Genomic DNA, 23,956 nt, shown 5'->3' with positions numbered 1-23,956 from the left:
GTTTGGCAGCAAAAGCCAGGTTCCACAATTTTGTGAGAATATATTTTTCCTGTAGATTTTACAAGAATACCTGACCTGTCACTCAGTGCAATCAAACATTGGTGCTTTCTCCACGGGTTATATACCAACAAATGAGAATCCCACAGTCTGCCCCAGCTGGGGAGTCAGCACATTGCTTTCTTTTTTTTCCCCAAATGATTAGAATTACCTCATTTCCTCTGAAGGAAGGAGGTTTGCAGAGCTGAGCATGTGGAATGTAACTCAGCGACAGCAAAAAGACCTGCTTGCCGTTCAGAGAGCTGCTCAGTGCAGGAAATGGTGAGGATCGCTTCAAAGGCAGCATTGAATTACCTCAAATGGCTGCTGTGAGGTGTTCAGTGAGGGCTAAATGCTGAATTCCCAGTCCCTAGGGTTATAAAACATCCTCTCTTTGCAGGTGGGCACAATTTCATTAGGGTTAATGGGCCACTACATGCAATGAGCTCATTACAAGATGCTTGCACACTTGTTACAAGCATAAGCCTGGGCATTCCTGCCCCCTTTCAGTCCAGGATTAGGGAGAGGCTGGAGCTGGCCGTTCCTCTTGGCATCCTTCTGCACTTCCCGACCATCCGGGCTCGGGGCCTGTCTGCTGAGACTGGCTAGATGGACTTGTCCTGGGGCTTGTGCCCGAGGGCAGTGGAGCAAAGCGGTTCTGGGAACAAAGGCTGCAGGCAGATGGGAGGAGGAAGGGAGCAAGATGAGAAGGTGGCGGTCTGGCAAAGGTCTGCCAAGACAAGGGAGATGCCAGGGACTGAGAGGGGCTGAGGACGTGGAGGCAGCCTAAGCTGGAGGGGAGGGTGAGGAAGGGCTGAAGGAGGAGGGTGAGCACGGCTGTGCCAGGGAAAGGGGAGGGACGGTGCAGGGGAAACACGGCCGTGGGGAGCGAAGTGTGGGAGAGAGGCGGAGGTGATGAGGAGAACGGATGACAGACGGAGATGGGAAAGGAGGGGAAGGTGCCTGTGGGAAGGCGGCGGGGCGGGATGGAGGAGGAGCCGCGGCCGTGGGCGGAGGGAGGGCCGGGACCGGCGAGTTTGACAGGAGGGAGGGAGCGCGGTGCGGGAACGGGGGATGGCGGCAGCTGCGGCGCGAGGAGGGGAGGCGGGATTGGCGGCGTGAGGGACGGCCCTGCCCGGCTCTGCCCGCAGGCCGCAGCGAGCCGGGCCGCACCATGGGCAGCGCCGACTCCAAGCTCAACTTCAGGAAGGCGGTGATCCAGCTCACTACCAAGACCCAGGTGAGGGCCGCCATGTCGGGCGGTGGGTGAGGTGAGGGGGGGACGCGCCGTGTCGGGCGGTGGGTGACATGAGGGGGGGACGCGCCGTGTCGGGCGGTGGGTGAGGTGACGGGGGGACGCTCCGTGTTGGGAGCCGGCCGCCTGTCCTGAAGCGCGGCGTCCCCCGGCTGTGGGGCGGCCGGGGCCGCTCGGAGGCAGCTCGGGCGGGCTGACAGGCCCCTCTCCTCCGGCCCTGGCCCGAGACGCGGTGCTGTCCCTGCAGCACGGCCCCGGTGCGCAGGGCCGGCGCGGCCGCCTTGTGCGTGGGGACAGGGCCGCACGCTGCTGGACACCCGCGGGGTGACAACGGCCGCCTCGGCCATGGCCGGCTTTGGGCCAGGTTGCCTCCGTCAGGCCTTGCCCTGAGGCTGGGAAGCTGATGAGGGGTCTGTGCAAGCTGCTGACATCCTCCATGTCGTTGGAAAGGCAGGAGTAGCTCCCTGAGGCCGGGTCCCGGGGGCAGCTGGCGAGTGTGGCAGGGCCATGCCTGTGTTGTGTCATGGCCCTCGCTGCCTCTGACATCTTTTGCTTTGCTGAGAAGCGTCCTGTGGTAGGAGGCCGAGATGCTGCTGTCCTAAGGGATGCCCCACAGCTCCTAATGTATTCAGCTGCAGGTTTACATCACCACAAGGTTTGACAGTGCCTCATTTTCTGTATCTGTGTTTTCCTTTCCCCCCTGAATAATTGGTGGAGAACCTTGCCCTGCGTTTGGGTAATAGCTGATGGAAAGGGCTGTGGGCCAGCCATGCTGTTGAGAGAGGTTTTTTCCAGCAGAAGAAGCTTCCATCTGTCACCTGTGAAATAATGCTATATTTCTGCAGGCTGTTGTTGAGAGGGAATTACGTGAAAGGACGTCAGGCCTGTGTATAGGGAGGGTAGTTGCCTGGAGGTCTAACAGATGTGCAGATCCTAGGAGCTAGCTTACTTCTTGAGAGCCCAGTAAGCCCCAGCACACTGGCAGAAAATTAGTCAACTGTCCTGTCTAAGAAACAGGGATTTTGCTATATTGAGAAACCACATTTCAGGTTTTTCTGAACTACAGTGAGAACTGCTGTTGTGATTCACCTTCACAGAAGCACAGAATCTTAAGGGTTGGATGGGCTCAGCATAACAGCTGCTAAGAAAACTTGGTGATAATGGCAGAAAGATATTTAAAACGTGGAATGAAATCAGAAGAGTGTGGATGCAAAGGGGTAAAGGGTAATAGGAGAAAATCTGTGAAAAATCACAGATGGAGACTATGACTGGGAAGCAAATCCTGGATAGCAAGGCTGGGAGAGCCTTTGAGAAAGTGTTCCTATTTTCTAAAGCAGTATCACTTCTATCTGCTTTGCTCAGGTATGGCTTTTGTGGACATGCTCTTAAAAACCTCCAGCTGTGGATGTTCCACAACATTCCTAGATGAAAAGAGAAGTGGATGAATTAATATATTAATGGACTCTTCCATAGTCTCTTCTGCATGCCAAATATTTCAGAGTGCCTTCAACTTTGGATTTTCCTTCCTCCATTAGGAAATATGCTTATAAAATGAGATGGGGAGTGAGAATCCAGCCTATGGGGATCTTCTCAGTCTACCGTTCACAAAGAAAATCCTGTATGAGGCAACCCTTCACATTGCCAGCCAAGAGAGTGCTCTCCTCCCTTGATTTATTGATGTGTGTAATGAAAGAAGGTTCACTGTGGCTCTGAATAAAAGAAGGAGAAAAAGCTTCATTCTTAGCTGGATTAATTTCATGTCTTTGTGGTCTAGGTGAGACTCACTGCCATGTGGAAAAAGGGTGGGGTGTTGGCGCTCCCATATTTACATACTGTAGAAGGGCACTGGTGTTTGCTTGTGCAGGATGCGTGACTGGCCTCTCCTGGAGCCTTCTGAGCTCCTACCAGCAGCACCTTTTTGTAACCTCCTAGCCCACAAGACCCTGGATTCAAAACCAGGCTGCAGTAATGGACAGAGTCAAATCCTTCAAACCTGTTAGCTCAAAATACACTTTCTCAGTGGCACGTCTCTTGTTTTGCAGCCTTGTCCTCTTACATTAGGTAGCTGGACAAACAAGATTTCCATCAAATCATTGGTAATATGACACTGTGAGGTTTGTAATGCACTATATGGTGTTTCCTCAGGCTCTGATGGAAGGAAAAGGTTGAGCAGAAAGCACTACTCACTCCCTGGTGAAGGTTCAGAGTTGGCACTGAAATGAAATCTGTCTTTAAAATAAGTTCTAATCTCCAGGCTTTCCTTAGTTAAATACCAGTGTTCCCATGTGAACATTTACAAAAAACCTGCAAGGGACATAACACGTGGATGCTTGTAGCACACTTGGAGCCCAGAACTTGGAAGTCAAACACAATCTGGACACAAATAAAATGGACTTTATTGATTTGTTTTTAATTGGCAAAGAGAAACTCTGAAGGTGTATGAGTATTAAAGAAGAAAATGCACTTTAGAAGGATTTCAGTGATTAAAAGAAGAGCAGGAGCACCATAAGGATAGAGATCTGTCCTTATAATCACACATGGAGAAATGAGCTTTAGGATTTTTATGTGATACATATGTTACATTACACTGCACACCTTTAAATTGATAAGGCTCACCCTTTTCATAAAAAAACAGGTGTGTTTTTTATCATGGAGAGTGTGTGCACCCTCCCAGATTGCTCATCAAAATGCTGTCTACTTAGCAGGTGAAGGGAAACATAGCTCCTGAGTGTGACAACAAGTCAGTGGCAGAGCAGGGAACTGAAGGTAGGAGTCCTAACTGCTGGGGAAATGTGCTTTCTTTGCTCAGCCAGTTGGTGATTAAATGGTTCCTGGAAGCAACTGGCTGGAAGATAAGAAATTTTGATCTTATGAACCAGCTTGCTGGATTTTAGTGCTAGCTATGCCTCTGCTTTTAAAGAGCCAGGGAGGATCAAACACGAGGGACATACTCTAGCCCTTTCCTTTTCTCTGATGTGGAAATGCAGTAGTACAACAAGCTGTCAGCATGAGCCTGATAAAAGTACATCTTGTGCTTGGAGAGAGGATGGGTTCTGGTAGCCTATTCCTGATAGTATTCAAGCTTGACTCGAGTGTCCAAGTGTCTGGGGTTGATCAAAAACAAAGTTGTTTTAAGAGCAAAGCTGTAACTAAGCCCTCAAACAGTTAAGCTTTCCCTGCCAGACTTCTATGAATCCCATTTTCCAGCTTCCTTTGCAACCCTGTCTCTGCAGTGGGAGCAGTGAACTGGTGGCAGATGCATGTGGAGTCTTTTGGTTCTGCACTGCTGACGTTAAAGGTCCTATAGAAAAATTTCCTGTTGCTTTGGAATCTGTGTGGAGCTGCTGTCCTTGGCAGCAGGGATGAAATCCTGCTAATTATTAATGTTGTGAATAAATCTGTTGTCACACTTTCCTTTTGCACTGTGCCTCACAAACAGGTGATGCAAAGGCACATGAATTGCTTCCAACTAATTTGTTGCAGGGTTGCCTGATGTCCTAGAGCTTCCATCAAGTGCTGTGGGAATGGCTCTTTTGTCATTCCACTCCACAGTTCTGCCTCATTTAGGGTGGAAAGGAGCACACTGCTCTCAGTATCTGAGCTTGCATAGCACTGTCTAGAAACGCTGGTGAGGGACGAGAGACTCGCTCTGCTATTGAGTCCCAGACAAAAGAGAGTCCTTGCCTCAAACACTTCATTACCTTGGCTGGTGGGATGCAGCTGGTGTATTGGCAAGAAGCAAAAAGAGAACACAGTGAGCAAGACTGGAGGCTGCTAGCCCCCATGATTCTCTGCTGATGGCTTGCAGCAACCTTAGAACAGGTGCCTCTGGTAGGCATCTGTTGGGAACAGGCATTTGCTGTAAGGTGTAAGCACAGAGACCTTTTGGCTGGGAGCAAGGGGCAAATCCTCACCCTCCCTGAGTTTGTGAGGGATTGTATGGGACAGAGAAAGTAAATGTGGTGCTAGTGTCAGGCTGACCACAGTAATGAAGGAGGGGAAGGCTGTGCCTTGAGACCTTTTCCTGTTTATCAGACGTGGTCAACTCCACTCTGTGTTCCAGTTTCCTGTGACGTCTCCTATTTGCCTGGGGATTGCCTGGTCAGGGCTGAGATTCTCTGTTCAGGAACTGGTAAGATGCTTGCAAACTGAGCATCTTCCTTCTCTGTTTCCCACAGCACGTGTGTGTGGTGTGCTTTAAAGAACCTTCCACCCAACATGGGTAACAATGGGGAAATAAACACTAGAGGTGTCTGGTAGGACTGGTTCCACCTTTGTATGGCCAGCGTGCAGCTGGGAGGTTTTTACACCTTGCCCAGGTGAACTGAAGGAAAAAGTCTCTCTCCTTGTCCACTCTGGGATGTCACATCACCTTGGCTCTGCCCACTGTGTTCTCAGTGACTGCTCTGTGCTACAGTCATCTCATCGCTTTGCTGAGGAGAGCTTGGATCAGGCAGCAGTATCTCTCCACCAGTTAGCTCTGTAACTTCAACAGCCTCTGTGCTGGAGTCAGGAACTTCAGTGTGTGGAGTCAGGGACTTGCTCTTCAGATATGCTGGTCATGTTTTCAGAGTTGAGCTGAGCCACTGATCTCTCAATTCTTCTGGCAACAATGAAGTTCTTACTGCACAGCTGGTGCAGAGCTCGTTGTCTGCACTGTGCTGATGGAATGTCAGGCTCTTTCTTACCTGTGCTGCAGCTCCCTTCTCAAAAGAGGACAGATCTGTGATGATCTGCAGGATCCAAAGTGGCCCCAGCTCACAGTGTTGCTGGTAATGGATTCAGCTCCTCGTGATCTTTCTGGTTAGAGCACTGTCAAGGCTATCTGCGGTGCTATGGGGTTTGGTCCTGCAGCACGTGCACTACCAACACTTGTAACTAAATCTTGACATTTCCAAAAGAAAATATCAATGACTGGTGAGCAGGACTGTTCCCAGGTTTCTGCATTTCCCTTCCCTGTGAGCTGGATACAGGCTATTGTGTAAGCTCAGCATCAGGAAATGGATATTTAGATCCCCAGAGATGCTGTGTGCAGAATACAATCAGCTTTAAAACATCGAGTGACTTTCTATCGAGGAGATGAATCAAGTAGCTTCACGATGCCAGACTGTTAATTACAGCAACAGGCTGTGGGGAATGTGACTCAGTACTGAACGTGTGGCCCAGGACTGTACATGGGATGCCATCTGTTGATGAGGAGCTGACGTGCTGCAGCTATTAAAAAGGAAAGGAGTGTGTTAGTGTAATCTGCTTGCCAAGATGGCAGCCATGACATTAATGTGGCTGCAGCATCTAACATTCCAGCTTGGGTACTTGCTGCCATGCTTCTCACCCTCCATGTCATTCAGTTGGAGACTGTGTTCTTCAATATGACGTGGCTCATGTGTTACCATCTGTAAAACAGTGGCTGTGTTCAACCCCTGAGGAGGCCCCGGGCTAGTGGGAGGTAAAGGGATCCGTGTCTCCTGGAGGGAAATGATTTTCTTCTTCCCCTCTAGATGAGAGTGAAGCCATTATTTATGCATGATCTCAATTAGCAGCAATTGCTGCTTGCTGTTGTTGGTGGGAGTGGCTGTGGCAGGCAGCCAGTAGGTACATGTGGCAATTCTATGTGTGGTTGTGGTGCTGTAGGAAGGGGGGTGATAGGAAGTGTGGGATGTTTGTAGCATGTTTCATGCGTCACATGGATCGGATTCCCAAATGCTTGCCTCTTTTTTGAGGAGTGTAATTAGCAATAAGAGTCATAAAAGGGTTTTCCTTTCATTTAAGTGTTTCTTGCCCAGGTTACAAAGAGCACACCTCCTTCACACTCAGAAAGCTGAAAGTCAGGCTGTAAACACTTGGCTGTTCCAGCAGGTCCCCTCTGAGGAGCTGTGATCTTGAACCATTTGGAAAAGTTGCTTTTCCCTTGAAGAGCTTTGGTGGGAACTTGCTTTGGTGGCCAGGTGATCAATAAAGAGGGTTTTAGCACTAGAGCAGAGTTTAGGAAGATACCCTAAATGCACGTGGGTGTTTTTCTGGTTTTAAAGACTGGGAAGTTGCTTGGGCTGATATATCTCATGGCTGGAGGGACCAAGATGAACAGTAAACAAAGTCTAAGGCACTGGAGCATTAAAAGCTGCATGGCAGTAACCTGTTACACCAGTTTGGAGTGGCTGGCCTGCATGCCCCTCTCACTTTTTGGCCTTTTGGTGGTAGTGACACATCTCCTGCTCTGGGACTATGGCTATAAATTCTGGAGTTGACAAGAAAGGGGGAAATGCTGCACTTCTTGTTGTCAGAGCTATGAGTGAGCTGTTCTTCCCCAGAGTTGCATCTTTGCTGTGTTTAGAAACAGCCTGGAACATTTGTTCTGCCTACTACAGCAGTGCTGAGAGTGGGAAGGAATTGTTGAAGTTAAACATCCGTTTATGTTTTTGCCCCTTTCCCATCTGACAGGGTAGACCCCCCTACGGTGCTGATGGTGATCCTGCTTAGCCAGAGCTGCTGTTTGCTTTGAAGTTGGTGAACTTTGCAGGCAGGAGGCTCCCCCTTGCCACAAGCCCAGGGCTAGGCTTGCTTTTCTGACCTGCTGAGTATGCCACCACACCTCAGCATGGCTGGGGAGTCTCCTCTGGAAAAGCTTCCATTTTCCTCTTCTGACTGAAAGTGTGGATCCATCTCATTCACACTGCTTGGCATAGATAGGCATGTTTTTATCTCGCCCCTGTAACTCGATCTTGGGCTGGATGAGCACTCCCAGCGTTGTTGGGGCAATGCCTATCTCTGACAAAGTATTAATATTTAGATGGTAAGAGCTGTGCTCAGTTTTAGATTGGCTGGTAAGTCTTTCCTGATTCAGAGCTTCCAGGCTTTGGATGCCTCAGACATTGTGTAATGGAGATGCCTTTTTGTTCAGCAAACAGCACCTTCATTTTCACCTTTTGGGGAGTGGCAGGTCATGGCTGTGCTTCTGCAGGGCTGGATGCACTGCTAGCCCTGTGTATTTGAGCCTCTGCTTCACTTTGAATGGCCGGTGCTGCTCTCTGGCTCTGTAAAGCCATCAAGGGCAAAGCAAGGTGCAGTCTGCTTCATTCAGCTGCATATAACCTGACACCCAGGTGGTTGTTTTGATTTCTAAGTAGGTGCCATACCATGGGGAAGAAGCTGGGGCATCTGCAGGCAGCTGTGCAGAGCTGCCTTTCCAGCTGCAGTCTGACAGACTGTCCCTATGGCCAGCATCCCTAGCAGGGGGGTTTCAGGGTGGTCTTGAGGAGGGTACTTATTCTGTCCCTGTGAAAAGGGAACAACAGTGCTGGTAAAGGAGGAGATTGTCTGCACCTGCAAAGCCAGGAAAGGTAATGGGAAGAGATGTGTTCCCAGGTGTGGGCTGAGATGCATTGCCTGGTTTTGGTATCTCAGTCTCCTCATTCCATCTTCCTCTTTGAATTGCAGTTAGTGCTTTTTAAGAACAAAGCCTTGGCAGCAACCAGCTGCACTGAGTCCAGTTTCCTATAAATATTTGATTTGGAAAGATCAATTCCACTGCATCCTTAAGTGCTTGGAGGTGGGTCTATCGGCTCTGTGGTTCTGTTCCTGACCCAATGTGAGATGTCTCTGATTGCTTCCTCGAGACTTTGGTTACAAGAGAAGTAAATCCAGAGCATGCTCAGGGCATTGTTGGCTTGCTCTGACAGAGCACATGTGAGCAGGCTGGCCCATGTGTGTTGGTAAAGATCTTGGAATACAAGAGGCAGGAGGCCTCATGTCTGTTGTGACTCCATGAAAGCTTCAGGGAGCCCTGGTCTGATGCAGTTGGTCACATAAATGTCTTGTTGCTCCCCACCTTACTGAGAGAATGGTCTGTTTGGGACATGAAATCAGCCAAAGCCCTGGTGAACCTCTTCAGTGTCTGGTCCCAGCTCCAAGCTAGGCATAGTCACTGATGTTTGGACTCACAGAATCTGCATCTGTAACCATATTTGTCTCTCCACAGCCTGTGGAGGCAACGGATGATGCTTTTTGGGACCAGTTCTGGGCAGACACAGCCACTTCAGTGCAGGATGTCTTTGCTCTTGTACCTGCTGCAGAGATCCGAGCAGTGAGAGAAGAATCCCCTTCAAACTTGGCAACTTTGTGTTATAAGGTAAGGATGGTCCTAAGATTGTCAGTGCCTGGATGAAGTTTGAGGGTGATCTTAAGACTTTTCTCCCTTCTGCTGTGACATCAGAACATCTCTGATGTTGCTTCTGGTGTTGCCATGTCCTTATGTGCAGCACAAAGGACATTGACTGATATTTCCTACCCTACCAGATTTGGCTAATTGGCAAGCTGGTAAGCAACACCTGATGCTGCTCGGGGAACAACCAGAGACTTAGTCTGCCTGGGAAAGCACAGGTGGTAGTAATGCTCCTGATTTGAGCCTTGCAAAAGGTAGCCTTGAACTTGTAGTGTTAGAAACACTCAGAATGGCATTTTCCCAGTTTTAAATGGTTGTTGCCATCTTGTTTTTCTTTTCTGCTGTATAAAATGTGAATGAGACCTACTGAATGATACTGAAGGTACCTCTGCCTTGGAATCATGCCTCAGACAGCTGCCTGTGGTGGATACTTAAGAAAGAATACAAAAATGAGGAAAAAAACCCCCTGATTCTTCTGTAGTGCTGTCTCCTGGCTTCTGGGAATCAGCAGCTTGGGAACCAAGAAGGGCTGAGGAGACTTGTACTCACCACATAACTCCTTTGTCTCTGTGTCCTTTTTCCCTCAAAAGCAGACTAAAATATGGACTCTTCTCCCTACTGGAAACAGATGTTTTGAGAGATGTGTTAGCTGCAGGGCTGTTTATCCAGGAGCCCTTGATCTTGGGGTATTGGTGTCAGAGGAGCCTGCAGACTTCTGCAGTGCTTTTGCCAGGCTGAGAGCCGTGACTTATGTCAGGCACCGTGTGCCCCTGGACTTGGCAATGCTACGTGTCCATGGGGAGCACAACAGCATGGCTGGAATGTCATTTGCAGTCATGGCTGGAGACTCAGACTGTACAGAGTCATAAATGTGCCTGAAAAAAAATAGTTAAGCTCAGTCACAGAGTAGTGTGGAGACAGAGTGAGAATGCACAAACAGCACTTAAATACCCATTAAGGCAATGACGTTGGCTGGTGGAGTCAGTGACCCAGACATGAAAATAAACAGGGACACATGACCTCATGAATTAAAAAGCAGCAAGGTGAATCCATTGTAAATGTTTTGACTTTCATTCCCCCTCTGTTTCCCCTTGGGATCAGAGAGTAAGAGCAAGTGGGGGCAGCTGCTGGGGCAAGGAGCTGTGCTCTTCTGTCAGGGTAAAACCTCTTGGGGCCGTGGTTGCTGTCTGGCGACACTCACGTCCTATTCTGAAAAACCCAGTGACTTTCTCCACTGTCAGTTTTGGTAGTGGCTGAGGGGGCTGCAGAGACTCAGCCCAGATGCCCTTTGCAGAGCAGGAGTCCTCTTCACAGGGTCACTTGATAGTCACAGACAGCAGCTTAGCTCACACCTCCTGAGTCAGGCGAAGTTGGTGCTGTCATTGCAGCAGCACACAGGGATGTGTCAGACCTGATGTTTGTGCAGCTTTCCCCTGACAGTGCTTTCCTCTGTGCAGCACATTGCTGCTGCCTGGGTTCTGCCTGAGTCTTCTGTACCTGATGCAGCTGATTAATCTCATCTGCTCTTTGCAGTGTGATGCTGGCAGGAGCCTTCTGGTGCTGAGACTGGCTGTCTCCCATGGCACCACACATGTGCTGCATGGATTAGCCCTGGCATGTGAGCTCTTTTGCAGTGGGACAGTAGAAATTCAGGAGGATCTGGTTAAGATAATTATTTCTGCAGTGTTGCAAACAGCAACAGTGCCTGTACCATTAAACTTAGAGAAAATGGGCTCCAAGGCCTGCTTATAACTCTATGTAGGGGTGTCACAAACAGGACATAGCTAACTTGTATCCAAGCTAATGCTGCCTGCTGTGGTTTTGTTTCCCTCAGGCTGTGGAGAAGCTGGTGCAGGGAGCGGAGAGCGGCTGCCACACGGAGAAGGAGAGGCAAATCGTCTTGAACTGCTGCCGGCTCCTCACCCGTATCCTGCCTTACATCTTTGAGGACCCAGACTGGAGAGGTTTCTTCTGGTCAACTGTTCCTGGGGCTGGCCGAGGAGGGGTCTGTCTCTTGGCACTTACTCTTCTTTCTGGAGGGTGAAGGGGAGACTGCAGTGAGGGGAGACTGTACATGTTTGGGGCGGCTTTATTCTTGTTATTCCTCTTTGGTCAGAAATTAGGTGTCAGCTTCTAAGTTCTTTTCCTTCCCTTGATGATTGCTGCTCTTCCTCTCACCCTCAGCTGCTTTGTTTACCACAGGTTGCTGCATTATCTGACTGTTTCACTTGGGTGTGTAGCTGTAGGAGAGCACTTGTGTCTGACGGAAGGCTTCTGCAGTGTAACTGGAGGTGTGAATCAAAATGAACGTGAGAGTGATACTAAAGGCTGTATGACTTAAACTAAAGTGACCTTAGTCCAGTAGCTGAAGTTGATTGAAGATTCAAGTCAAACTGAAATGGAGTGTCATTTCCACTGATTTTACAATGTCACATTTAAAGCAAACAGTGCCAGAGAGGCTCTTGGCATCATGACTCAATGCCCTGCTTATGAGCTGAATGGTACATTTTTAACCAGGGGCCTAGCCTGATAGGCCAAGCCCTCAACTGAGCAAGAGTGGCTAAAGAATTAGGATTGAAGAAATAGGTACTGTTTCTGGCTCTGTCAGTGATGTGGATACCCTCAGGGGAGTCTCAGCCTCTGTTTCTCTGTCTGGAGAGCAGGCATAATAGTGCTCTTCTGTGTGTCTCAGAGGAACAGCATGAAAGTGCTTTAGGATTGTCTGCAAATACAAATAGTGTTGAAAACACAATTGAGTTAGGTCAAGAATGTGTGTTTGTCTGCTTGTTCCTTTAGCAGTTGCTGTTCAGGGCATAAAGAGCACTCTGCTGTGGGTTTCTGAATTTGCAGGTCAGTGTGGCTGTGCTAAAAAGTGTGGTTTCCTCTGAATGGGATGTGTACTGCAATGTTTTTGGGGAAGGTTATAAAGGATCAGCAGTGCTTGCTACAATACCAGCCTTGCACCTTGCACCATCTCTGCCTGTCATCTCTAATCTATTTTGCCTGAGGCACTTTAAGGGGAAGTTGTGGGTGATGGAAAGGGAAGTCTCTGCCAGCCCTGCTGTGTTAATGTATCTATGGGATTGGCAGGGTGGTGGTTGTCCATCCTTTCATCCCTGCAGGGGACAGGGAGTTCTGGAGAAGCTTAACAATGGAGGAGCTTGTTTTGGGAAGGAACACGTGAGGTACCTAGTTCTCTGTGCCAGCCAGGCTGCTGTTACAACTATTTTTCTGCCTTATTCAGCACCTGGAAGAGAGAGTTTCTCAGCTTTAGAGTGGTGAGGTCACCCCAAGGTGATCCAGCCCAGGCCATGTGTTCAGGAGCCCTCCCACTGTGTTGTGCCTCCTGAGTGTCAGTGGAGCTGTTGTGCTTCAATGTGCTGCATCATTTAACCATGTGCAGAAGCAACTGTAATGCTGGCTGAGCTGCCTGGCAGGAGATAACAAATAGATCTTGGAGACATTATGGAAGCTGGGGCCACATCTATTCTAGGGGCAATGAGTTTGCTGTTTGGAGGCTAATTTCTCCCTGGGAACTGAGGGGAAGATGATGGTATGCCTGGGCCATTAGTAAATATCTCTGTGGTTATCCTTCACCTGCTTTGTGATACAGTGATGGATTGCAGAACTGGAGCATGGGTGCCTCCCTCCTGGCAGGATCCTGGGTATGGATCTGTCGGTTTGTTCTGTGGCAGCAAGTTTGGATACAGTGATACAGGATTTGGATACAGTGATACCCAGAGCCTGCAGGGACTTTTTCTGGTGATGTTAGCAAGGGTCATTCTTGGAAATGAAATCTTGTACCCTAATGCTTGTCATTTCATTTCTGAGTGGGAGCTCAGCATCTTTACTGTGTCCATCCATCCTCTCTGGGTCTCTCCTTACATCCTGTCACTGTTGGATGAGTCTCCTCTCTGTCACTGAGGCAGATGTCAGAGCCACACGGGCTGTTATCTCCGTTAACTGCCTGCTGTGTGCAGGCTGACACAGCCTGGCTGAGATAGATAAGCTGCCATTCCTGCTCCCTGCCTTTCCCTGCAGCCCCAATGTGGGGTGGGGAAGGCTTCCCATCCGGGATGCTCTTTGACAGGCAGGATCTGGCAGGGTTTCCCGTGGCAACGGCTGCAGAGGAGTAGCCATGCATGACTCGAGTGATTGCTTTGAACGCTGGAGACTGCAAATCCTCTCTGCTGTCATACTTGCTCTGCCATGGCAAGGCTGAGGTGGCCCCTTGCTGAGCATGTTGCACACAGCCTCTCCTGGTTCTGTCACCTCCAATTCTGGGCAGCCTATGCAGGTCTTGGAGAGGTTTTACATGTTATCACTGCTGTCTGGCTTCTCCCTATTGCTGTCTCTGCTCCATCCAAACCACACTCCTTGATGACTGTAAAACTCGTCTTTTCTGTAAATGGTTCCCTTTCCTTTTGTCTTCAGTAAGTCAAGCATCTCCACTTGGCAAGGTCCCAATGCTAGTCTTCTGTTTCCCTGACATCTCTAAGCCTTTGTCTATTCAATCTGGTGTCATTAAAGAGCTTGTTTCTGTTTAGTCATCACCTTCCAGGGGAGAGTTTTTTTCCTGTACTATCTGGGTTTTGTGTGGTTCTCCCTCTTGTCCCTTTGTAACTTCTTGTCTCTGTGCTTGTTCTTGGGGAGAGTATCTTGCTCTGTTATACTAGTGTTACTGTTGTGCTCTTTGCTAGCCTTGGACTGACAATGCTCTTGTGTGGTTTTTGTTTTCAGGGAGATGAGGATGATGAAAATGCCCGTCCCCTGGCTGAGTCGCTGCTCCTGGCTGTGGCAGATCTGCTCTTCTGTCCCGATTTCACTGTGCAGAGCCACCGGAGGAGCACGGTGGTAAGTGGAACCATGAGATGATCTGCATAGAGGTACATTAGCTGCCTGGTGGGGGCATCCTGGAAAACCCCAGCAGCTTCCTGCAAACCTGCAGGCAGGAAAATATGGAGTTGCTGAGCTTGAACCCACAGTGACTGATACTGATCAACACTTTGGGTTCACTATGTGGTGTTTGTGCCTTCTGAGACAGCTTCTGCACTACAGCTTGGCTCTCAGGAAAAGGTGATTGTGCTGGCAAGCAACCACTCTTCTCTTGTTGCCTGTGGAGCAGAGACCTTTAGCACCTTGTCCCTTTCACTGGCAATTTGGTGCAGTCTGGGCAGGAGGCAACTGTTTCCCTGACTGCAGGCGCTGTGATGTGAATGTGATGGTCTCTGTATCATCCCACCTGCTCTCTCTCTGTATCATTGCAGCAAACACAAATGATCTGATCTTTATGATAACTGTCTGTACTTCAGAGGAGTTCCCTGGAGCAGGGATCTTCTATCAGGTGTGCTAAGGACAGGTTATGGTGCATCTCCCTCTCTCTGCACCAATGGCTCTGTACTGATTCTTATAGGTCCAGGCTGCTTATAAGCAGCCCTCCTGTTTGGTACAACCATGAAGTAAATTCAAAGTGAACATGCTAAACTGCTGTGTATTTGATGGCTGCAAAATTCTCTGACAAACCTGTGTACTAAATTGCTTGGATTAAGTTTCTGAGTAGTAGAAACAGGGTTAAAATGCCACCTGTGGGTAAAGGAGCAAGGCTGGAGCTATATGGGTATGTGGTAAGAGTGAGTGGGAGTGTGGCTGGAACAGATGGACTCATTTTGTTCTGTCACTTGGAATGGATTGCACAAGTGAGGATGAGAACATTTTTTTTTTTTTTGCAGGGAGAGACCTCCCTGCCACTGCACATGTGATTTCTTCCCTTGGCAGCAGCCAGCCTGGTTTTCCAGGGTTCTGGGCAAGCTGGATTAGATGATGGATTGTAAATGCTTTATATTCCTTGCTGTTAGTTGCCTGTCTGCTGCCTGCAGCCTCTGCAGTCTTTGCTTTGCTGTCCTACCTCTCTGGGTCTGGTCTGATCTGTCCTGGGTACAACCATCTCATGCTTGTGGCAAAACAGCATATGGCCTCAGAGATACAGGTGGTGGGGTGATAGCTGCTGAAGCAGAATTGAGTAAAGGGGGAGAGTAAGAGCTGGGAGGGAATGGGCAAAGGAGTGACTGTTTGCCTTGCTATTGAAGTCAGCCCTGGAATTATGATTAAAAATCAGGGATGCCTCTGTCATGCACAGTGCCTATCTCTCTGTGTTTTATCACTCACTTGCAAACACTTGAGCTCTTTGAAGACATCAGCACCTGCTTTTTATTAGGCCAGGGGAGCTGCTCTAATGGTGGCCAGTAACATACTATCTCCTCTTTGTGAAGTACATTTGTGGATGTCATTGCATTTTTTTCCATGAAGTTTATGCCTGGCAGATGTTCAGGGTTTCATTGTGGAGAGGTCTTGAGCACTCCAATCTCAGCAAGAGTTGTTCTGGGGAACTTGGTGGGACACCTAAGAGCAGGTGAGCTACAGTCTATCAGTAGGAAGTGGGTAGCAAGGCAGGAAAAGCCATGACTGGGGAGCAAGCTGCAGTTGCTTCTGCGTCAGCAGGAGATGCTGTCAACATGTTGGTTTTGTGGGAGCCATGGTTGAGGTGGTAAGTGCATCTAAGTTGCCCTCAAGCACTGTCACCCTGAAATCTGCATTTGTGGGAAGGAGGAAGGAAGAGAGGTTATGTGATGGGAATCATTATAAACAGTCCTCTGATCTGCTTTCTCTAAGTGCAGAGAGGGCAGAAAAAGATAGACAGTAGAATTTGATTAATTAAACTCCAGAAAACAGGCAGCCAAAGTGTGCCAGGTGCACTTGGTGCAAACATATTCATCTGGGCCCTTCCTCCTCATCATTGCTGGATGGCTGGCAGGTGATTTTCAACAGCTGCTTGTCTCAGCAAAGCTGCTTCAACCCTGACCTGACTGAGCACAACAGAGAAAGGCAAACTGCTGTGGTGGTTCTCCTGGCAAAGCAAGAGTTTGGGAGTTGTGCCAGCAGCTGTCTAGGGACTGGAAGGATTTTCACTAGGAGAGGTAACATTTGCAGTCACCTTCTTGCTTTATCCTCTGAAAAGCAAATCACAGCCATATCTGCTTCTGTGATAGGTGAGGGTTAATTTGCTGCTTCTCCTGCCTTTGGGTGCAGCCATTGCAAGTCCCTGTGATGTGGATAAACTCAAAAGATGTGCTTGGAGATAGTCAAGACATGGTGCAGGACTGAACCCCTGTGTAGTGCCCTTGACCTGCAAAGGGAAAGCTCTGCCCTGGGCTGTGCTTTATGAAAAAGGAGAGGAGGTGGTGCTGCATGCAGTAACGAGAAGAGAATGTATTCTGAGTCCTTTGGCACTGGGTGACCCTTCCCAGTGGAGGTGGCTGGCATTGCACCTTGGCATGCTGGAGAAAGGGCCTCATTCTACATGGTGCTGAGGGCCTGTTATTTCTTCTCCCAGGACACAGCAGAAGATATCCACTCCATTGACAGCTGTGAGTACATCTGGGAGGCAGGAGTGGGCTTTGCTCATTCTCCACAGCCTAACTACATCCATGACTTGAATAGGTAAGAGGGTCTGCAAAGGCAGAATGGAAAGAATCTGGGCTCAGGAGAGGGGAATTGGGGGGGTGGGCTCTCCATGCCTCCTCAGGTGTCTGTGATTCTCAAGGGGCTCTCCTTTCTGAGCTAACAGGACTGGCAACACAGGGGGGGAAAAAAAAACCCACCAGCTGACCTTTTGAATAGCTTTTTGTACTATGATACAGGAGTTAGAATGTCTGCAGCAGGAACTGGCAAAACTTTGCTGCTTTGAAAATGCCTAGGACCTCTGTGCTGTGTTTCTTTTTCACAAGGCAGAGGTTCTGCTGAGCTTTGTGCCAGTGACAGCAGTGTTACTTAGGAAAGTGAATGGGCTTAGCTCTCCATGGGAGGGCTTTCTAGATGGGGCTGAGCCTTCCTTACTTATCATTGTGGTAAGTGATTGTGCCTTCTGCACTCAGTCCCTGCTCCTGAGTGCTCCAGACCTTGCTTTCTTCTTCCCTTCTTTCAGGACAGAGCTGCTTAAGCTGTTGCTGACCTGTTTCTCTGAGGCCATGTATCTGCCTCCCTCCTCAGACAGCAGCAATGCCAATCCCTGGGTGCAGTTCTTCTGCTCTACAGAGAACAGGTGAGGGTGAAGGGTGTGGGGCTGGGTGCTGGGGGAGAAAACACCTTCAGATCTCTTCTGTGGAGTGCATTGGTAATGGGGCACCAGAGGACTTGCTCCCCCGAACATCAAGGGATTGTTGTCCTTTTTCTTTGTCATGCTTCTGTCCCATTAGCATCTCTGCTAGTGAGAATTGTTCCTCAGCAGCAGAAAGAGAGGCTGAGCATGGTGCTCACTGGAGTTGGGTGCAGGACTGATCCCTGTCATGTGGGAAGAGGTAGATCCCCTTCTCAGCTGCAGACCCGTTCCCTCACTGTGAGGTGCGGTGGCCATGCAGCGGGTGGATTGAGGTGGCGGTGGATAGATGCTGCCCTCTAGTGACATTGTCTCCTCTGGGACTTGCAGCTCACCTGGGAGCACAGGCCTGGCTGAAGACAGTTTTGTCTTTTTAGTCTTAGAGAGCTTTGAGGTCCCATCTCCTTTTAACATTGCAGCACAGGATTCCTCTGGGAGGCCTCACGGCCTCTCTCATCTCCCCTTCCCTCTCAGCTGTAGTCCAGGAGACCAGCTGGGAGCTGGAGCATCAGTCTCTGGGCCGCTCAGCCATGGGCCACTGCCGTGGGTCAGAGAAGGTGACTGTGTTTTGTCATGACACCAAACTCTTGGAGATATCTGTCCCTCCCAAAGGCAGCACCTTTCTGCTTCCTCCTCCTGAGGATGTTTTCTCCTCCGCAGACACGCGCTCCCGCTCTTCACCTCCCTGCTGAACGTCGTCTGTGCCTACGACCCTGTGGGTTATGGGATTCCCTACAATCACCTCCTCTTCTCTGACTACCGTGAGCCACTGGTGGAGGAGGCAGCCCAGGTGCTGATTGTCACTTTGGATTATGACAGCTCCACCAGTTCAAGTCCCACTGTGGATGGCACAACCACTGGCACAGCCATGGATGATGTGGATGTGAGTGACGCTGGGATCTGTATTTACTGCTTGGTCCTCTTACACCAGCTTGTGTTGGATGTTGCCCTGTTGGGCCCAGCACCACTCCTCTCCTTGCAGTCTGCTGTCTCTGCTCCAGTCCTGCTGCTTTCCTGTAGGTCACTAAACAGCTGTACATAACCAAACCATTAGGTTTTGGTCACTAACTTGAATCAGGAGCACGTAAATGAAAAGCCCTTGACTCTACTGTTCCCTGAGGTTCTGTTTCCTAGCATTTTGAAACTGAATCATTCAGAGAGGAAAGCTGTAATGAGAGACATTAGTCCCTAGAGCCAGTGCTTACCCTTTGACTTCCTGAGTGAACCAGGAAGCCAGTAAGCATTTCACTCATTTTCTTTGAATGCAGCCTCCAGGACCAGACAATCTGTTTGTGAATTATCTCTCAAGAATACACCGAGAGGAGGTAACGTGTTCCTGTCCTGAATTACTTCCTGTCTGATTTCATGCTGATTGCATTAGCTCTGGGCCCACCACAGTCTCTCATTCTTGGTCTGTTGGCAGGATTTCCAGTTCATCCTGAAAGGAGTGGCCCGTTTGTTATCCAACCCGCTGGTCCAGACCTACCTGCCAAACTCTGCCAAGAAGATCCAATTCCATCAGGAACTCCTTGTCCTCTTCTGGAAACTCTGTGACTTCAACAAGGTGTGGAGCTGCTTTTTGCTGATCTTTGCCCCACTTCACCTGTTGCCTGAAGTGTGTCTCTAGCCAAACCAAGCCCTGGTGAAGGGTTGTGGGCAGGTAGTTAGCAGTGACTCTGGGGTACTGTGGTTACCAGCAGTGCTCCCCATGCCATGGTCTGGGAGGATCTGGCTGCAAGGAAAGCTTGTGAAGAGCTGCAGCTCCTGAAGGTCAATCCTTGAGGCAAATGCTGGAGCAGGTATTATAACAACTGTACAAATAACACTGGTGTTGAAGAGGTGCTGCATACACCAGCCTTTCACACATCCTTGAGAGACTAAATAGCTGAAGACTCTCTGTCCTGAGTCCAATATGCTTGTGATTTGTCTGAAATCCTTCTCTTTCTCTCAGAAATTCCTCTTCTTTGTGCTGAAGAGCAGTGATGTTCTGGACATCCTTGTCCCAATCTTGTATTTTCTCAATGATGCCAGAGCAGATCAATGTAAGTTGGTTGTTTTCAATATTTGAGTTGTTCTGTTCTTGACAGTTGAACTTGGAATGTTCTTAAGATTCTTCCTCCCTTCTACTGAGGTGTGATGGCACCTCAAGTATGTGTTCCCAGCCTCCTGCAGGCATGGAGTGAGTGGTGCAGTGAGCTGGGTGTTAATGTTTGTAGCAGACTAGCAGCAGGACGTGGTTTGTACAACACAGGGGAGGGAGATCCTTAGCATGTGGTAACTCATTTCATGTCAAAACCTGTGTCCCTGATCCCATGAAGAGGGAGAAATGAGCAATTTGCTCTTGTAGTGGGTATAAACCAGGTACAACTCCATCACTGGGTAGTGGAAAGAAGTAGTCAGATCTTTCCTATTATGGTGATGGGTTTACATCAAGAATATGATGAAGAAAAACATGATCTGTGTAAGATTTAACACTGTACTGGCTCTGGAGGTGTGCTTGGGAAGGACACTGATACTGGCAATTGAGAGCTCTGTGTGGGATGTTCCTTATCAGGATGGTCTGGTCTGTGCAGTTTTTCTTGTCCTAGTGTTTCTGCTCTCTCCTCACTGCCCTCCTGTCTTCAGGAGTCCACTGGCCTCACAGTGATGTGTGGGGATTTGTTTGGTTGTTGTTTTCCCTGCAGCACGAGTGGGTTTGATGCACATTGGGGTGTTCATCCTCCTGCTTCTCAGTGGGGAGCGGAACTTCGGGGTTCGACTGAACAAGCCGTATTCTGTCCGAGTGCCTATGGACATCCCTGTCTTCACAGGGACACATGCAGATCTGCTCATCATAGTGAGTATAACTCCAGCAGTTGTTTCCTGTCCCTCCTAACTCCTGTCTCATACCTCAACAAATAATTATCCTCCAGCATACTCATCCTTCCTAGATTTCAAGCCCACTGAGTAGTTGGAAAGTGTGAGCGTAGTATCCAAGCCCTGGTTGAGGTCTTTGCATGCTGTTAACCTGAGATGATGCAGCTGTCAGGGTGCATATACATGAGATACAGTTCTATCTACATGAGATGATCCCAGAGAACAGGGAGCTGGGTTCTGCTGAACTGTGTCTAAAGGACCCTGGGAGTGGTATAAGTGAGATGGATACATGGCTTCTACCAGACTTGATTGCAGGTGGGGAAGGCAGGAGATGTAACTGCATTGCTGGCTGTGTCCCAGGTAACCAGAGCTGTGTGGAGCACACCTTTCAGAATGGGAATATTGGTAATACCAAGCTCAGCCCTACAGATTTGAGTTGGATTTCATCCATCTTGTGTGTAGTGCTGAGGGCCACAATGCTGCCTACAAACAGATGAATGTTTTGCAGTACTAGCCTCAAGTGATACCCTCCTGTCATGTTAGTGCTTGTTTGCCAGAGAAGAATATCTCAGCAGCTTCTGGTAAACCTCCAAAAAGGAGATTCCTGTTAGAAACAGTAGAAAGAAATGTGCCAAGATGGTTCTTGATGCTCTGTGTTTTACTACTCTATTCCCTCGATCACCTCTTAGATCACCTCTGTCCTTTTGTTACACTGCAGGCCTTCTCTACAGGCATGCCAGCTAGAGGTGGGATGGCCAAGGTTACAAATCTCTGCCCTGCTTGTGAGGCAGTTGAATCTTTCCATGCCTGAGGAGATATTTAAGAAAAACAGGACAAACATTTGAGTTAAAAGTCTGGAGTAAAATTAAATGTGAAATGATTAGTTGTGTGGCATTTCAAGCAGCTATCATTAGGGTTCAGAGTCAAAACCCACTGGAGGTGAAGATATTTCTTCTGGGTAGTTTATTTTTGTTTCAGACTGTGTCAGTGTTGTGGAACAGCTCGCAGTCAGTTTCTGTTTGCAGTACTGTAGAGCCCTAATCACATCCCCAAAGGATTCCTTGTAGATGAAAGCTCCTGTTCCTGGATCCTCAGTCTGCAGTGAGAGCAACCTTCCCACCTGTGTAACTGAGCGTGCAGGGCCCTTCCTGGGGAGGAATGGTGTCAGGAGGCATTTAGTGTGGGGGTGGCACTGGTTTTGATTGAGAGAGTGCTTTCAGTGAGGTCCTGCCTTGCTCAAGATCTTCCTTACCACAGGTGTTTCACAAGATCATAACCAGCGGGCACCAGCGGCTGCAGCCCCTCTTTGACTGCCTGCTCACCATCGTTGTGAATGGTAAGCACTGTGTGTGGGGTGGAACTGCTCCCTGCAGAGGGGACGGCTCTGGCTACTCCTGCTCCTCCCTCCTGTGCTCCCACCTGTGCCTACTACTACTTCCCACTGTCACTGGCTGCTGCTGGAAACTCGTCTGTGCTGAGGCTCCCAGCTGCAGCTGGGACATGCCTGCAGTGTATTGCCTGGACTCAGTCAGATGGGACAGAGAGGGGAACAGCAGAGTCCCTGGAGTCCCTCTGCAGTGGCAGAAGGGCATTTTCCAGAAGGCCTGGTGAGGTTGGCTGGCAGTACTGTCCCTTTCCAGCAGGGAGTGCCACCTCCCCATGGTGACAGTGGCTTCCCTTGGGCTTCATGAGCTCCAGTGGTGTAAGCTTTTCAGGAGCCACATCAGAAACAACGGTAGTAGTGTAAAACCACACAAGACCCTCTAAGAGCAGAAATGCCTGCTTTTACTAGGCAATATCTCCATGTCACTTCTATGCTTGGAAATGTTTCTGTGGAACCCTGTTGGGCTCAGCTATTCTATGGGTCTTTGGCAGAAGTGCAGGGTGGGCAGGTGGTAAGAGCAACACTTTTAGTGTTTTTTCTCCAGTTTTCATTTGTTTGCCTTCTACAGTGTCTCCATACCTGAAGTCTCTCTCCATGGTGGCTGCTAACAAGTTACTGCATCTCCTGGAGGCTTTTTCCACCACCTGGTTTCTGTTCTCTGCTATCCAGAACCACCATCTCGTTTTCTTCTTGCTGGAAGTTTTCAACAACATCATTCAGTACCAGTTTGATGGTAAGAGGCTGCTGTATTTAGTGGCTTTGCACTAGTTTAGTTCAAGAGGTGAAAGTTCAGAGGAAATTCAAACAGATGGGAGAGGTGTAGGAGCCAGCTACATGGAGACTTGCCTAAGAAGTTGTGTTAGTAGCTGAATCCTGACAGATGGGTTAAAATGAAATGGCAGCTAATTATCAGCATAACCTCAGCCTCCTGCAGACCAGAAGATGAGATAGGTAGAGGGGAAGAAGAAGGGAAAGTGACTGTGTAACACTGAAGGTCTCACTGGCTGGGTGCTACTGTGAAGCTGCTCATGTTGCTCAGCAGTGCAGGTCAGGGGACAAAACAACTTCCATCTTAAACTTTTAGAAATGCCTTTCAGTTCTACTCTGGCAGGTCACTGAAGCTGAAGCCTCATCCAAACAGAGTTCTGTTCCGCTGTGCCACTGATGTGTGGTTTATTTTAGGAGCCTCATTCTGTTCTCTGCCACCTTGCAGACAGTAAGGCCTTTAGGCTTTGTGGTTTCAAGCCTGTTTCTCCTCAAATGGAAGGCCCTTGATTTGTTTTGTAAACTCTTTTGAAGGTGGAATCATAGAGTCATTCTGGCTGGAAAATAATTTTCAAGTTCATCAAGTCCAGCCACTAACCTCACACTGCCAGGCCCACCACTAACCCATGACCCTACATACCTCATCTACACGACTTGATGGTATCTACCACCTCCCTGGGCAGCCTGTGCCAGTGTCTTACAACCCTCTCAGTGAAAAAGTTCCTCCTAATGGCTGACCTGAACCTCCCCTGGTGCAACTTGAGGCCATTTCTTCTTGTTCTGTCACTTGTTGCTTGGGGAAAGAGACTGATTCCTATCTCACTACACCCTTCTGTCAGGGAGCTGCAGAGAGTGCTCATGTGCCCCCTCAGCCTCCTCTTCTCCAGGCTCAACACTCCCATTCCCTCAGCCACTTCTCATAAGACTTGTGCTCCAGCCCCTTCCCCAGCTCTGGTGCCCATCTCTGGACACACTCCAGTCCCTCAATGTCTTTCTTGTAGTGAGGGGCCCAAACCCAGTACTTGAGGTGCAGCCTTGCCAGTGCCCAGTACAGAGGCACAATCGCTTCCCTGCTCCTGCTGGCCACAGTGCTTCTGATACAAGCCAGGATGCCATTGGCCTTCTTGGCCACCTGGGCACCCTGCTGCTGTTGATCAACACTCCCAGGTCCCTCTCTGCCAGACACCTTTCCAGCCCTTCTGCCCCAGCCTGTTGCCTGGGGATTTTGTGACCCATGTGCAGAAACATTGGAGAAAGGCTGACTCTTGGCTGCCAGCCTTTCCTTCCAAAACAGGTGCTCATATAGAATCACAGAGTGGCAGGGGTTGGAAGGGACCTTTAGAGATCATC

General features: G+C 49.1%; 1 protein-coding gene across 1 annotated transcript in view; it reads left to right on the top strand.

Annotated features, from left to right (window-relative positions):
* Nucleotides 1-1,104: 1,104 nt before the first annotated feature.
* The window catches only part of HID1 (HID1 domain containing), a 30,688-nt gene continuing 7,836 nt past the window's right edge, over nt 1,105-23,956 (top strand). The window contains exons 1-13 of the mRNA XM_062011031.1: nt 1,105-1,276; nt 9,267-9,416; nt 11,284-11,454; nt 14,190-14,303; nt 16,840-16,946; nt 17,431-17,547; nt 18,262-18,484; nt 18,870-18,926; nt 19,025-19,165; nt 19,553-19,643; nt 20,286-20,437; nt 21,715-21,793; nt 22,410-22,574. Of these exons, the coding sequence (XP_061867015.1) occupies nt 1,211-1,276; nt 9,267-9,416; nt 11,284-11,454; nt 14,190-14,303; nt 16,840-16,946; nt 17,431-17,547; nt 18,262-18,484; nt 18,870-18,926; nt 19,025-19,165; nt 19,553-19,643; nt 20,286-20,437; nt 21,715-21,793; nt 22,410-22,574 (1,633 nt within the window). The 5' untranslated portion in view covers nt 1,105-1,210. The remainder of the gene's footprint in view (nt 1,277-9,266; nt 9,417-11,283; nt 11,455-14,189; nt 14,304-16,839; nt 16,947-17,430; nt 17,548-18,261; nt 18,485-18,869; nt 18,927-19,024; nt 19,166-19,552; nt 19,644-20,285; nt 20,438-21,714; nt 21,794-22,409; nt 22,575-23,956) is intronic.

Source organism: Colius striatus, chromosome 18 (genome assembly GCF_028858725.1).
Source record: "Colius striatus isolate bColStr4 chromosome 18, bColStr4.1.hap1, whole genome shotgun sequence".
NCBI lineage: Eukaryota > Metazoa > Chordata > Aves > Coliiformes > Coliidae > Colius > Colius striatus.
The sequence above is the reverse complement of the archived record's forward strand: the minus strand, read 5'-3'. Positions and strand labels throughout refer to the sequence as shown.